Source organism: Ylistrum balloti, unplaced genomic scaffold (genome assembly GCF_031769215.1).
Source record: "Ylistrum balloti isolate Yb309-2 unplaced genomic scaffold, AGI_CSIRO_Ybal_v1 Utg369592, whole genome shotgun sequence".
NCBI classification, from domain to species: domain Eukaryota; kingdom Metazoa; phylum Mollusca; class Bivalvia; order Pectinida; family Pectinidae; genus Ylistrum; species Ylistrum balloti.
The window spans coordinates 241,051-257,184 of record NW_026781877.1 but is presented as its reverse complement, the minus strand read 5'-3'; the positions used below and the strand labels follow the sequence as shown (position 1 = coordinate 257,184).

At 34.9% G+C, this 16,134-nt stretch overlaps 1 protein-coding gene across 1 annotated transcript; it reads right to left on the bottom strand.

Annotated features, from left to right (window-relative positions):
• Positions 1-3,862: 3,862 nt before the first annotated feature.
• Positions 3,863-15,547, bottom strand: LOC132545046 (BRCA1-associated RING domain protein 1-like). Its single transcript, XM_060208718.1, has 11 exons — positions 15,477-15,547; positions 14,928-14,984; positions 12,923-13,065; positions 11,019-12,052; positions 9,429-9,509; positions 8,461-8,633; positions 7,620-7,716; positions 6,507-6,636; positions 5,184-5,285; positions 4,384-4,505; positions 3,863-4,198 (listed from the first exon to the last, which is right to left on the bottom strand). The coding sequence occupies exons 1-11, from the start codon at positions 15,545-15,547 to the stop codon at positions 3,863-3,865; spliced, it is 2,346 nt and encodes a 781-aa protein (XP_060064701.1).
• Positions 15,548-16,134: the final 587 nt, after the last annotated feature.

Genomic DNA, 16,134 nt, shown 5'->3' with positions numbered 1-16,134 from the left:
AGGCCCTTAGCATCACTGAAGAGGCCTAGAAGGACGAAATATCTTAATCTTTGCATCACTGAAGACGCCTAGAAGGACGAAATAGCTTTATCTTTGCGTCACTGAAGAGGCCTAGAAGGACGAAATAGTTTTATCTTTGCATCACTGAAGAGGCCTAGAAGGACGAAATAGTTTTATCTTTGCATCACTGAAGAGGCCTAGAAGGACGAAATAGCTTTATCTTTGAATCACTGAAGAGGCCTAGAAGGACGAAATAGTTTTATCTTTGCATCACTGACGATGCCTATATATCTATTTCAGAATTCGTAATGGAAGGCCATTTGTACCAACCTATTCTTTCATAGATCTTTGAGGTGTCAGGTTTCGGTTCACTTTCAACCTTTATGTTACCATTATTTTACAATTAGCCTTCAATACCTTCATAAACATCACTTTACGATCAATATAGGGTAATACAGTATCACCTCCTAATAGTTTATTTGGAAACACCTATCCAACAACTAGTTCCAACGATAAAACACTAAAATGTAACTCCACCTTCATGTGAGACAAATTCATAATCCAGGATATAAATATCATAACTTTCATGCTTGAACAAATGCAGGTTGTTGAAGATTTGCAGATCAGTTGATAATGGTCAATACTTCATTGTGAGATGTGCCACATTAATTCTATGTTATCTAGATTTTTTCAAGACATTACCATCCCAGACTAATGTATTTAAGTCATAAAGAAAATATATTCTTTAAAACGGTTTTGCTTGTGAACCACAAACTGTTTTCAAGTAACAGTTCAAATCCATTCTAAAGCATCCATTCTCTTGATGACTTTCAGTCCATTTGAGGAAAAGAACCATCCAGCATTGTTTTCCAATCAAATCTTTTGTCTTCTATCTCAAAAAAGGCCTTTTAAAGAGAACAGATTGTGTGGACATTTCCTAGGAATTGACAGCCTTACCACAAAGTATTGGTGAAGAAGCTGCATTCAGGCATTACCCAGTGAAACAGTAGTTTGTAGGTATGTTGTGTTTAGTATCACAGCTGGTTTGGAAGCGCGGTCTCCTTCTAATAGGTATTTACTTCTTCATTCACTGAAGATCATGTGGGAGGGCTGTCACATACTGCATAGAGCAATTAGGGGCAATGCCGAAGGACAACCAGGACAACCAGGACAACACAGGATGGTCAACAATTTCCTCTCCCTGAGAAACAACCGTCTGAAGTGGGGACTGAATCACACCCTTTGGATCTTTCCTTTTACATAGTAATGGTCTGATGCTTACCCAACATAGCTATCATAGACCTTACAATAGTGAATCTTTATTTTCTTAGAGTAAAACCATTAAGATGCTTCAAAGAATTTTTTTATTTCTTTCGGACATATACGTCATTTTATTCAGACACATAGTGAAATATTGCCATGTTGCCTGTTTGAATCATGACAAAAGTTGCAGCATGTTGTGGCTATGTTAACGTTACTCAGCACATTCAGGTCGGTGTACAAAAAATTACATCAATTCTGACTGGTGCAAGCACCACAATGGATATTCTATTTGGACATGCAATCATTACATTGTATAATGTAAACCAGCTCTCTTTCATGGCCATGAATTTTCACCATTTCAGTAATACATGTAGAATAATTTTACAGCAATTTACTTTCAAGAGTTCCGAGCTACCATCATAATATTGTAAGTGTAGTCTTCAGTTGAACCTTGTTGAGAGCCCCCATGTACAATCCTAACTTGATGAGCATAGGACATCTAAGAGAGACAGGTCAAAAGTGACCTGTTTGCAGACCAGAACAGAGGCTTTACTAACAGCATAAGGTACTATACCCTGGGAAATAGCCCAATCTTTTTACTTTCAAATTCATTGAATACCTCCTTGTTCTCTAAAAACAGCTTCAAGATAACGATGTGAAGGATGATCAGTTATCTAAAAACAGCTTCAAGATAACGATGTGAAGGATGATCAGTTATCTAAAAACAGCTTCAAGATAACGATGTGAAGGATGATCAGTTATCTAAAAATAGCTTCAAGATAACGATGTGAAGGATGATCAGTTATCTAAAAATAGCTTCAAGATAACAACGTGAAGGATGATCAGTTATCTAAAAATAGCTTCAAGATAACAGTTATCTAAAAATAGCGTCAAGATAATGATGTGAAGGATGATCAGTTATCTAAAAATAGCTTCAAGATAACGATGTGAAGGATGATCAGTTATCTAAAAATAGCTTCAAGATAAAGATGTGAAGGATGATCAGTTATCTAAAAATAGCTTCAAGATAACGATGTGAAGGATGATCAGTTATCTAAAAATAGCTTCAAGATAAAAACGTGAAGGATGATCAGTTATCTAAAAATAGCTTCAAGATAATGATGTGAAGGATGATCAGTTATCTAAAAATAGCTTCAAGATAAAGATGTGAAGGATGATCAGTTATCTAAAAATAGCTTCAAGATAACGATGTGAAGGATGATCAGTTATCTAAAAATAGCTTCAAGATAACAACGTGAAGGATGATCAGTTATCTAAAAATAGCTTCAAGATAAAGATGTGAAGGATGATCAGTTATCTAAAAATAGCTTCAAGATAACAACGTGAAGGATGATCAGTTATCTAAAAATAGCTTCAAGATAACAACGTGAAGGATGATCAGTTATCTAAAAATAGCTTCAAGATAAAGATGTGAAGGATGATCAGTTATCTAAAGACAGCTTCAAGATAACAATGTGAAGAATGATCAGTTAACTAAAAACAGCTTCAAGATAACAACGTGAAGAATGATCAGTTAACTAAAAACAGCTTCAAGATAACAATGTGAAGGACAATCAGTTATCTAAAAACAGCATCAAGATAACATATGAAGGATGATCAGTTATTTAAAAACAGCTTCATATAAATGACCCAGTCATAGAACTTACATAGATTACATATCTCTAACAGTGTTTCATTTTCCAATAGAAAATCCTCATTATCAAACAAAGGTAAAAACTGTCCTTAACAGTGAATTACCAAAAATTGTCAAAATGTGTTATATCTTCACATACTGAAAATGTAAAGTCTTGAAAAACTGCACGTAAGGTAAATAGCCCCTACTATAAACCAACACTTGTTAACTATGGAAATCATTGTTCATTATTTATGTTATAATGTTTAACAATTTACTTCCAAAAATTTCTTCTATTGTGAAATTCACAAAACTCAATCACAGCATTCTGATTGGTGCACACATAAAACATATTCTAGTTAGTAAGTCTAGGTGTTCTCGACAACTGTTGAAATAATTTCCATTCAATTACACCCGAGGATGTTATTGTAGCCTACAATTGTTCAGTTTCATTGCAAGACCCTGAGTATATTCTTGCCAATTTTTTAAATAGGTATGACCAGGCGGGGAATCAAATCTGACGTTAAACTGGGTTTTCTAATTGATTGTTGTTGTAATGTTGTTTAACGTTGCACCAGCAATTTTTCAGCTATTCGCGGCGAGAACTATTGACCATAACTGTTGTGTGGAATTTAAGCCTGTTACCATCACCTTGATCAGTTCACAATGGTACACTCCATTACCACATCGGATGTATTTGAATGAAAATTATTTCAACAGTGGCTGAACCAAGACAGCAATATTGCATGCAGCGTTCACTATTGAAATAATATTTCAATACAGCGGACATTACTGCAATAGTAGCCATGATTGAATTGAATCTGCGACCACCACTGAAGTAATTCTTTTCATCATTGAAATAATATTTCAATAGGGGCATCAACAACCGTTCCTACCTGCTATAACAAATCATAGCATTTATAGCTTCATATTGTGGTTATGTTTAATTGTAATAATTACAATACTTTAATATCTATTACAATAACTAATTAATGAAAAACTTGAAATACAGTCCATCAGCCAGCTGACTGGTAATGAACACATTCTTCTTGTGTTGATCTTAGAAAATGACACAGAATTGTCATGTAGCACAAACACACAACACTGGGCACCATCACTGTCTGGATCAGCATGGTAAGGGACTGTTAATGTTGATTCATCCAAACTTCCTACTTTTGGTTCCCTCTTCAGAACGAGACCTCCACCAGCTTTGACAAGATCAAGAAGTTCGGACTTTTCTGGTGTGGGATACTCAAACTTACCATGGAAGTAAAACTGGCACCCATCAAACAGACCAGGTAGCTGTAAATAAAACAAGATTATACTCTAGTTGTGATAGTATTAACCTACTTCAAAAAATCAAGGAGAAAATACTTTATACATTTGTAGCAATGTGTATTTTTTGTTATATATCCAAAATGTACTGTTTGCGATTTTCATAAATATTGACACTTTATGGAACGCTAGCTTTAACATTCAAAATGTACCTGAAGCCTGCTATTTGTCCTAGCCCTTTGTGGGGCTAGTGTGTTGGGGTTTGTACTTGTTCCTGGCACTTCAAACGCCTCTTCACTGACACGACTTCCGTACTCCAGACAGGTATTTATCCCTACAATAGTATTGGTGATATCTGAGTAATCGCGTATCCAATCAAAACTAAATCACTTGAAAATCCTTTAAAACCAGACTAATTTACCAAAAATCTATTAAACCCAGGTCTTAAGTTAAAATATGTTAAACCAAAGTAATGAATAACCTAAAATCTTTTAAAAGCAGACTCAGAGTAACCTAAAATCTGTGTAAACAAGAGCCTGAATAATCAAGATAATTAATTACGTCACTATGTTTCATATGTTATGGAAAGAATTTTTGGAGAACAGATTTTCTGGTCTCTCTCTCAATGCCATATTTACTTGAGCAGTTTACTGCAACATTTAAATAATAGTGTTCATTGATAAGCTATCATACCTAAAAGTGACACCCTGCTAGAAATCATGTTCAAAGATACTCAATTTATTAGCGTACCTTACAGTGACATCCTGCTAGAAATCATATATAAGACACTCAATGTATTAGCATCAAAATAAATCCCAAACATCAGGGGTTACAACACACCCTTCTTCGAAAAGAAACAAGAAAAAAAACCCAGTCTAATCTGTCAAAGTAAATGCATCTTTTTTTTTTACTTTTGATGTCTTCGTGTTAGACAAAATCTACACACAATTCAGTGTTACTAAAATAGTCCTGATCTAGGGAAATATATGCTCATGGTAGTCAGAGTACTCACAATCCATATTGAGGATCCATTTGCCCTGGAGTACAGCCATCAGGTATTTGATGGTGCGAGGACATTGGCCATCCTGGTTACTACTGGTAATTACATGGGTAACTGTAATGTAAAACACTTCATGATAAACAAAGCCATAAATCAACAAGGTAATCTCCACCACACAGCTATACATTTACAAGGTAATCTCCACCACACAGCTATACATTTACAAGGTAATCTCTACCACACAGCTATAAATTTACAAGGTAATCTCCACCACACAGCTATACATTAACAAGGTAATCTCCACCACACAGCTATACATTTACAAGGTAATCTCCACCACACAGCTATAGATTAACAGGGTAATCTCCACCACACAGCTATACATTAACAAGGTAATCTCCACCACACAGCTATACATTTACAAGGTAATCTCCACCACACAGCTATAGATTAACAGGGTAATCTCCACCACACAGCTATACATTAACAAGGTAATCTCGACCACACAGCTATACATTAACAAGGTAATCTCCACCACACAGCTATACATTAACAAGGTAATCTCCACCACACAGCTATACATTTACAAGGTAATCTCCAACACACAGCTATACATTTACAAGGTAATCTCCACCACACAGCTATACATTTACAAGGTAATCTCGACCACACAGCTATACATTAACAAGGTAATCTCCACCACACAGCTATACATTAACAAGGTAATCTCCACCACACAGCTATAGATTAACAGGGTAATCTCCACCACACAGCTATACATTTACAAGGTAATCTCCACCACACAGCTATAAATTTACAAGGTAATCTCCACCACACAGCTATACATTTACAAGGTAATCTCCACCAAACAGCTATACATTAACAAGGTAATCTCCACCACACAGCTATAAATTTACAAGGTAATCTCCACTGCACAGCAAATCTCCACTACAGAGCTATAAATTTAAGGCATTGCCAATAACATCATAAATATACATAGTAAATCTTGAAAAAAATAATTCAAATGCATTGTATTGTTCAAAGATTAACCTATTTGAGTTAAGTACCCTAGTGATGATAACTGTAAGAATAATCAGTATCTCCATCAAGATTCTTTTAAAATAGAGGTTTCATCAGAGAGTTAAAGATTGAAAAAAGATAAATTATACACCTTTACGAACTTGATACTTCAGTTTGTCACACGAAAAGGGTATTCTCCCTTACTTGGGGAGAAGTACATAGAAGTTAGGTGACATGGTAAATTTTTCAGAGATGTGGGTTGCATAAGAAATTATTCTTATCCTGGAAAGTAACCATAGTTAGTAAAGATCTCACCTTCAGGACAAAAGTCCTGTACGACCTTAGCATTTAGTACAGCTGCACATCTCTGTAGAGCAATCTTCTGCTCTCTGTTGAGGGCTGTGCCCAGCAAGCATGGCAACTGGTACTCCAATACATCAACAGTCTACAACCAAATATAGCCAAGTTATAACCGTGTTGTTATATATCAAATGGTACTTCAGCATGTCAAATATCTACCAGGACGGTTAAATCAGATATCAATGTCACAGGGAAGAAAATGCATGATATTTGAGAATGAAATATCTATTTCTCAAGAAGAAGTGAGAAAAGAATTTTTGAGGACAGACATGACAGACTTAACAGGTGATTTGAACAGATTGTGTCAAGCTTATCAAAAACTGTTATAAATGTGCCTTACCATTTTTTCATTCCCCAACACAAATAGCAGAGGCACAGTAAGCATTATTTTTAATATCATTGATTTAGCATTCACTTTGATTAGACTTTGTTTCTGGGTTAAGATTGGTTTATTATCTGTTTTTCTATAAGTGTGTAATACAAAGTATTGATAATTCACATAGAAATACATCTTTTGGTTAGACTTTTACATATTCTGACAGTATTTCACAAGTGTCTCTTACCCAGTATCATGTGAGAGCATAAGCATCGTTCACAAGCATTTTCTAGTTAATCTTACTTTTCCATGAATACAGCAGTGTTGTGAGGAAATTCGAGCACTCTTTCTAATATACATCAGAAAATCAATGCTTTACAATTACTTTATATGTTATTACATTTAAACCCGTCTATAAAGGCCATCCAAGGAAGCAGCGTAAAAAATGGTCTATAAGCACAGGTGGCCTTTATATAGAGGTTTACTAAGGATTGCATTATCTAAGGTACCCAAAAAATGGCCTTTATAGACAAATGACCTTTGTAGAAAGGGGGGCTTTAAGACAGGGTTGATTGCAATATGTTTGATTTTGAAACCATGTTTCAGGCATCCCTTTCGATCAACAAATTCCTTGTTGTCTATCAGAGCTGTCATGTCTTATAAATAATGTGAAAACATTTATAATTCTGGACAGAAAAACAAAATACCCAGGAAACTAATGACTCTATCAAACAATACATATATTCATCTACCTCTCTGCCAACTGAAACAGATTGAACAGCTGTTTTCAGGGCAGTCTTGACCTCTTCAGATCGGGCACAGTCCACTGGCGTGTAACCATAGAGATTCCTAAATTATAAAACAACTCAGGTTAGCTCAAAACTGATTATATTAACCAGAATAACATAATTCAATAAAAAAATAATTCAAAAAAGGCAATTCAATGATCAGATTGTTGTGGACGGCGACTTTTGTCAAGGGGAAGGCGTGAACTTTCAGCATGATGTCCTACAGTTACTGGTACATTGAAACATTAAATCCTGGGATCATATTAACAGACTATTTTTGATGTTTTGTCTTATCTAAATGATTAATATATCTATCAAGATCTCATGTTAAATTTTTTAATGAAGATTTGTCATAATATTAACATTTTTATTGATTTGTCACAATAATCATACTTTTATTGAAATTTTGAATGATATCAATATTTTTATTATGATCTGTAACAATATCTTTGTATCTAACAAAACTTATTACATTTACAATATATCTATAAAGACTTTTTCATAATGATCTGTCCCAATATTAAAATGTCATATTTACAATATTAATACTTTCATTAAGATTTGTCACAATATTAATGGAGTAATGAACTACATTAGTTATTCTGAACATCAAACCTAAGATACTAGGACAGAGTGCCCATTTGAAAAACCTGTGGTCAGTTTAAATAGGTAGATAGTTCAAACACATGACTTCTTTAATAAAAATGATAGTTTTCTGTGTGGTAATAGTTGGAACTGGTAGAACCTGTATATATAGTTCTAACAAGGTTCATGAGTACATATAAACATTGATACAAGTGTTTACCTTGCAGTAAGTGATGCCCCTCTGGATACCAGAAGTGCCACACACTCTACCCTACCATGGGAGACAGCATCGTGAAGAGGTGTGGCATTTTCTGTACCAGGCACATCGATCAGAGCTCCATGGTCCAGCAACAGACGAGCAATGTCTACATAACCATGGTGACATGCTTCATGCTGAAACAGTGTTATTATTCTGAACAACAATGTATAACAAGTTTGCTTAAACAACATTGTAATACTGTACATATCACAGCTTTACATAAATCATTAAAGAATAGTTTTATGATTCTTGAACTTGAATTTTCTTTTTATACAAATTATCACTGTACTATAAATACTGTTCCTGAGATATTTATTAAGTCTAGTATTTTAATTTCATCTGTAATTTTGGTTTCAATATACAGTTGATTCTTGTTATCTCTAATTCTTGTAACTCAGAGATCCCCTTTCATTCAAAGTATTTCGGTATTCCCGGCAAAACTTCCCACCAAACTTTTCACAATCACTTAAATCGAATAATCAGATAGGTAGTTTTCCTACAGGCCCGCTGACTTCAAGCTATTCAGGTTCAACTGTACATGTAGTGTGAAGAATTAGCTTTCACTTCATAATCAATGACTGTTTATACACAGTTGAAATATTTTGCTTCTTAATAATGTACCAGTTATCATCAAATCACAAGGTAAAATTGCAAAATCAGCCTAGAGAAGTTCAATCAAATGTTGATGTATTGCCATTGTACACTAACTAGATAAATAGTTATTTACTTTTCCAATTGAATTAAAAGTATGCTCAATGACCATTATTACTAAATATGTCAGTAATTTTTTCACAATCTTGCCACGAACCATCGTAAAAGGTGAAGCAGAGTCTTCATCCAGTGTATTCAATCAAATCTTTATTATGTCTCTATAGAACCTTTGATAGAATGATAATGCATAGCTGATGATATTTTCTCTTTGTGCATACCAGAGGAGTCCATCCTGCGTTGTCCCTGGTGTTTGGTGTGGCTCCTCCATTCAACAGTTCCTCAACTCTCACAAAATCACCCTTAAAATGTAGAATAACAGGATCAACAATTACAAGCAATACACAAAATGGTCACCAGAAAGTTACCAACATGTTTATAAAATAGATCGGACTACATGACAATATGACCAATATCAGGCAAAAGAACTGATCTATATCAGAAACGAGAGATCCCAGAGGGATCTTGGCGCCCACCATTGTTTTATCTTTTATTTGTTCTATGAATGTTTGATCTTTTCTCTTCTATTTTTGCTCTTAACGATAAACCAGTTTGGCCGACTAATACCCCTTACTCCCCAATCAACAACAGTTTTGGAGGGGGTGCCCCAACAAGATTCTTTCAAGAGGTCTTCATTTGGTCACCACAGCAACCAAATGGAAACAATTTCTTTTTTGAAAATGGTATTGTATTTGTCATCCCCCTTAACCATTTTATATCAATTTTTAACTTAATCTAATATCTTAATTTTGACCAATCAGAAGCCTCCAAAGTGGTTCCATGGTAACAGTTTTGGAACACCTAATATGTCAAATTATAGGCTATAATTAGCTATAGCATTTGATCAAGTTTAAATGAAAAATGAAATGGCCCAACTATATATCATAGGGATGTACTATGCAAAGTTTGAGAGATATTGCTTCAGTACTTCATAAGGTCTACTTGACACAGTATTCCATACAGAATATCTACGTAGGGGCATAACCCTGACAAATTTTGTCAAAATCTTAATGAAAAGCGAAAGGGCGAAACTTTATATCATAAGGATGTAGTATGCCAAATTTGAGAAATAGTATTTTTTTTTAGATACACTTGACACAATATTCCAGACAGACAGACAGTCGGACAGTCAGACAGGGTGATTCAAATATACCCAAACTGCCAAATCCAAGATGGTCAGCTGGAAGCCAATTCGTTTTTTTTATCAGTCCTAAAATCAAAAGGGCAGTAAGGACCAAGAAGAAAATACACAAGAAATTTGAGAAAGATCTATGCAGTAGTTGTCAAGAAATTGCAATAACAAACTTTCAAAGTCAAAATTTTGAAAAAAAAAAATAAAAAAAAAAAAAAACCAATGAGTACTTCTCTAGAAATAGCCATCTGATGATGATGGGCTAAAAATGTCACTCAAACAGATATATTTTCTAAATACTAACAGACCCAGGCCCAACTATCACTTTTAAGTTAATCAAAGTTATCTCCCCTATGCTAGATAAAAAAGAACCTTGATAGTCAAAAGATTTCAAGTGACTTTAAATGAATATGGATCAGTCTATAAACAACAGCAGTAACAAATTTAAACAGAACAGCTAAAACTACCACTTTAAAGTTTTAAAAACATCAAGTGTTTCTCAGAGGAACAAGTATGAGGGTCACCTTACATCAGCTGACAGTACTCATCTGTAACATTTTTCATAATGGAAAGCAAATCCGAATGAATTTTCAGTTGGATATTATCATGATCTCTACAGTAATGGAGGATCAGAATGAGGAATAAAAAGATAGTAATGCTTCTAGTAATGTCAAGTTACCTTTATACAAGCCACCTGTAAGAATGTTTCCCCCTTTGCATTTCTTCTCTCAATCTCATTCACAACCTTCTTTCCAGATCCTGTCAGAGATGTGTTTACAGGGGTCAACTTCCCTCTAGACCTTGTAGCTGGTGACAATGGAATAACAGCTGTAGACCTTTTAGTTAATGCAGTTGGAGATAAACTCCTCCGTGACTTCTTATTCCCCGAAGCTGTTGCACTAACAGATGTGCTCGCAGCTCTAACTACGCCAATAGAATGTCTCTTATTCTTTCCTTTCTTCGGTAGTACATTTTCACTATTTTGGTTACTGTTCGTATCTGACTTTTCCAATAATCTCACTCTTAAATTCCTTGTTTTATTGACAGGAAAGCTCTTCTTACACTGTGTTTTCAACTTTCTGGTTGATGTTGGGGTAGAGCTAGTTTTATCATTAAATGTCTTGACAGTAGACACTGGACTTTCCTGTCCCAATACGTTAGAATGACCAGGAGATTTTGATAGTTTAGTCCTTGATCTGACTGGCCTGGAAGTGTCCTGGAGGATATGGACATCATCAGTAATGGTACTTCCTACTGGTTCATCATTTACCTTCCCCTCTGTATCATGGGTTTCTCTGTCCTCTGTCATCTCCTCATCATCTCTATTGCCAAAGTGCTGTGTCATGGTGCTTTGATTGACTGGAACAGAATCTCGGTTACCTAACTTTGATGCTGGACTAGACAATGGATTACTTTTGCCACCTTTACTTCCTGTGGTAGATCTGAGTTTACCAAGCTTTGGCCCTGGACTATTGGAGGGACCACATTTGGTGGTTGGTGCTTTATCACCTTTTCCAGGTGTAGATTGTAGGTTACCTAGCTTTGGCCCTGGACTATTGGAGGGGCCACATTTGGTGCTTGATACTTTCTCATCTTTTGTGGGTGTAGATCTACGCTGCTGCTGCCTGGTAAGGTTTGATTTTGTTCTTGTATCAGAAGTGGAAAATTTGTGATTACTTGTTGACACTGGTGTGAAGCTTGTTGTCTGGGAGTCTACTAACACAAGAAATTTACATGCAAAATCTTAAAAGAAAAGCTCTTGGAAAGATGTTCTTATATTAAAATATATTAGTATATATCTTTCTAATTGTAAACTCTAATTTGCAGAAGTCAGTCTTAAAAATGAAAAATTGAACCATCTGCCTTAATAAATCTTATTTGATAAAACTGGAGTCCTCCTGAGGGGTTGGGTTTAAATCAACGAAACAGTCCTTCTTTTAATGATGCTGAGAACAATAAACTATTTCAGCCATGGAATATGATCAGGTTTTCTATATTTAATTACAAACTAGTAATTTTTTATGATGGAAAATTATTAAAGCCCTCAAAGACCAGGGTGACTTACAGTACTTGTTAAGTGGTCAGAAGAAAATTACGTTTAATGTCTCATCCCTGCTTTGGACTCTCTAAAACCACTTAAGGCCAAAATTACATGTTCGATAAGAGAAAAATTTTCACTGTATTAGGGCAAAATTATTTTAAAATTCAAGAACAAATAATTTTTTACATGAATATATGTACAAAATAAGATGTCAATTTCTTGCCCATTTTCAAAATATACCAGAATTTCACTTCTAGGCCTAAAACATAGCTCCAAGTAATCTATATCTCTAGTTGGTCTTTTCGAGTTGCACATGATTTATCAAACCCCATCTAGTGGCAATGAAAATACACTTTCTGAGAAACTGATCGAAACAAAGACCAAGATGCAAGTTCCAACAAAATGAGACAACTTTAAGTCTTTTCTCAGCTTCTTCATTCATTAAAAAGACCTCTGTTTCACACAAAATATTGATGTCAACTGCTGAAAATAAAATGGATAACAAGTTTTGTTTTTGTTGATCTGCTTTAAGCTGACATTACCTGGTGTACTAGTCAGTGCTTCATCCAGTTTCTGACAAAGAGTAACCAAGGTGAAGAGTTGACGATTAACATGTGCGTCACGTACATCTGTCGGAATGAGGCAGACTGGACAGCTTTTACCCAAAACATCTTCACAACAATCCCTAAAATCACAAGCTTATTATTATCATCCATGTAATTATAACAAAACAGATTCTAAACTTTATCAATGGTAGTAAAGCATCTTAACAACACTCTAAAACCTATCCTCGATACTCTGGGGTTATGATCAGCTGCTCGCATCTCCTAGAAGATTTCATTACAAAACTTAAGTAATTTGCTTGGTCCAGACTGGGTTTAAGGAGAAAATAACTGACCAATCACTGACCGATATGCCCCTTTGAACATTACAAAGGAGCAACATCCAACTTCAAAACCAGTACGACATATATCATCATGCAACAATGAGATTTGCTTGATGTACATCAAACTAGTCTTCTCATCTTGTCCAAAAGATGTTACACATGGAACATATAATTCAGCCAGGAAATGTCCCAGGGGTGCAACCCCTGGAGTATCAAGGATGTCACAAACCCCAAATTTTCAAAAAAAAAAAAAAAAAAAAAGGCAAAGTTTATGGTCAATGTAAACAGGTATACAACTAAATCAATTTGAAAAAAAGCCAGACTTCTATAATGGAAAACATATAATAGACTTTTCTCCCATGTTATTTCAACAAAGTTTTCTTAAGTTGATACTTTCAGTTTTAGAAACTGATAATACTCTTTCCCTTGGTATATTACAATGAAATCAGTTAAGCATAAGAAGTAAAATATAGTCTTCTGTAGAAAATACAAACCAATGTGGGTAAGGCTTAAACTAGTGCTGCCATAATATATTGCAATGAAGAGCAACTGTGATACATACCACAATATATTGCCATGTATCAGAAATGATAAAAACATTAAGCCTTACTGTTGGCTCTTGATACATTTGTAGAGTAATTTCACTATTCAAGAACAAGACACTTGTTCGATTAGAACTTTTATGTTTAATAACAGTTGCTATTGTTCAAATCAGTCTATCGGGGATAGCTCTGGTTTGAAGAACAAAATCCTTTTATTCAAATTCAGGTGTGATATTGGTTTAGGTAACAGTCACACAGGATGTGATAGCCCTGCCTAGTCCAGCTGTAAGTCGTAAGAGCTACAGCAGGTGCCCAAGACACAAATACCAAAATATTGTTGTAAATATCCAGGATTACATTGTATAAGTGATCATGTTTTTGAAACCAAAAGCATCCACAATACTCAAAGTTCTCAGATAGTCAATAATAAATTGTACAACTGAATTGGTGATGTCCATGCTTAGTGGAGATTTCAATTTATATTTTGCACTCAAAATGTATCTAAAAGAAGGTTGTTGAGGCTGAAGCCATGTACATATTTGCTGTGTTTTACTCTCTCTACTTATGGCAAATGAATCCTACCTTTACCAACTGTCTTGATTTTCTTCATTGGTGATGCCTTGAAAGATGTGTTATAAGGTTTGTCATTCCACTACTGTATTTGACCAGTGTTGCATATTTGGCACAATGCAACACCAGGTTCAATTATTTGTTTTCAAGCAGAAATGTTTTCATGCACCACTTTTTTTCTTTTTGTTCTGAATCAAATTCAATTTGTCCCTCATGCTTGGTTGTCACGTATATAAGATGCTTGATCAAGAAATAAAACCTTAAATATTTGAAGTCTCATTAAAGTGATAGAGAGGTAAGAAGAATACTTCCTTATAGTGAAAAACTGGTGTATAATTATCTTATTGCTGTAGATATATTTATATAGCACATTATATATCAATATATTGTAACAGCACTAGCATAACCCTCATTTTTCAGATATTCAACATACCTGAATTTATAAAGTTTGTTAGCTATTGCTACCTCCATACTGAACCATTCAATAGGGTTCATCATTTTGTTACTAATGAAAGTTCCCACATAATGCTGGTCAGTTACTTATGTTACCTGCAGTATATGTGTTCACAGCTGCCAAGTGTACATGGACTACTAGCAATCTTGTCACTGAAATATTAAGTCATTAGTAATATTAGGCAACATGTAAATATTAGAATTGTACAGATACATAGTAATGTATGCAGTGATTTTATTTTCTATCTAGACAATAATACTGCAGATGGTTGATTATATTTACTGTTACTTTCTGTCTCTTATATCAGTGACGTATAATACAGTATTATACGTTCCTGTTTATATATGTACCGATTAAACTGTTGGTCATAGAACTAAAGTAAGCATTTCCATACAGTTAGCTCACTTTCTTGTATTGAATATTGAAAAACTTCCATGTTCTATATGGTGCAATCAGCCATAAAACATAAAGAAGGCTCACAACATTTGAGACTTCCATTATCTGTCAGAGTTAACAGCCCGAGATTCACATACATCCGGCGGAGGGTACTCCGATCCGTGAATTAACATTCGTCGTGATTTCATGCTCAGACGATTTCAGAGTGAAAAGAAGACTTAGCAAGTTCAAATAAATGATAATTGTACCATTTGGAACATTTCAGGAGTGCCTGCAATTCAGACAAAGCCGTTCTTGTGTGCAGATACTGTACTGCCATTTTCGTGTTTACAATCCCTTCCAGCTGATTTTCAGTTTCCCGCCAATACACACCTCCGGAAATAGCTTACATATTACCCATGAACCATCACCCATCATGGAAGCAAGGAAGAGGATGGAGGATGTTGGCTGAAGATGTAAGCGTTATACAAATTAATTGTGCGAGGTTTAAGAGTTAATATTAAGTCTGATGCATGCTTCTATGAAATAAGATTACAGCTGCTTATATTATGATACAATCCTGTAAATTTGCTGTATACGGTTGACTTCCTAATGTTGCGTATTTCCGCAGATATCTCATTAGGTTTTGATCGACAGCAATTTGACAACCAATCATAATCATGACAAATCAATTAAGATATATCTCCATAATGATAAAATTATGTCGATTTAAAAACTAAAAGACATGCTGGAGTCTGATGTGAAAGTGAATCGAGGTGAGCTATGAAACGCAATATTCTTCATCAGGTTACTTTTACTGGTTTGATTAAAAACGAAGTTTTGGGTCAACCATCTTGTTAATCTTTCACTTAGGAAACTGCCTCTTGTTTTAGGGAGACTATCTGTTTACAAAGACAGATATTTCCC

Bases quoted from the DNA above. Each gene is read 5' to 3' on its own strand.
- LOC132545046 (XM_060208718.1), bottom strand. From the start codon at position 15,547: ATGGCAGTACAGTATCTGCACACAAGAACGGCTTTGTCTGAATTGCAG. The intron at 13,066-14,927 runs GTAACATAAGTA...TTGTGATTTTAG, and splicing joins TGTGAACACATATACTGCAG to GGATTGTTGTGAAGATGTTT. The intron at 5,286-6,506 runs GTGAGATCTTTA...TTTACATTACAG, and splicing joins ACAGGACTTTTGTCCTGAAG to TTACCCATGTAATTACCAGT.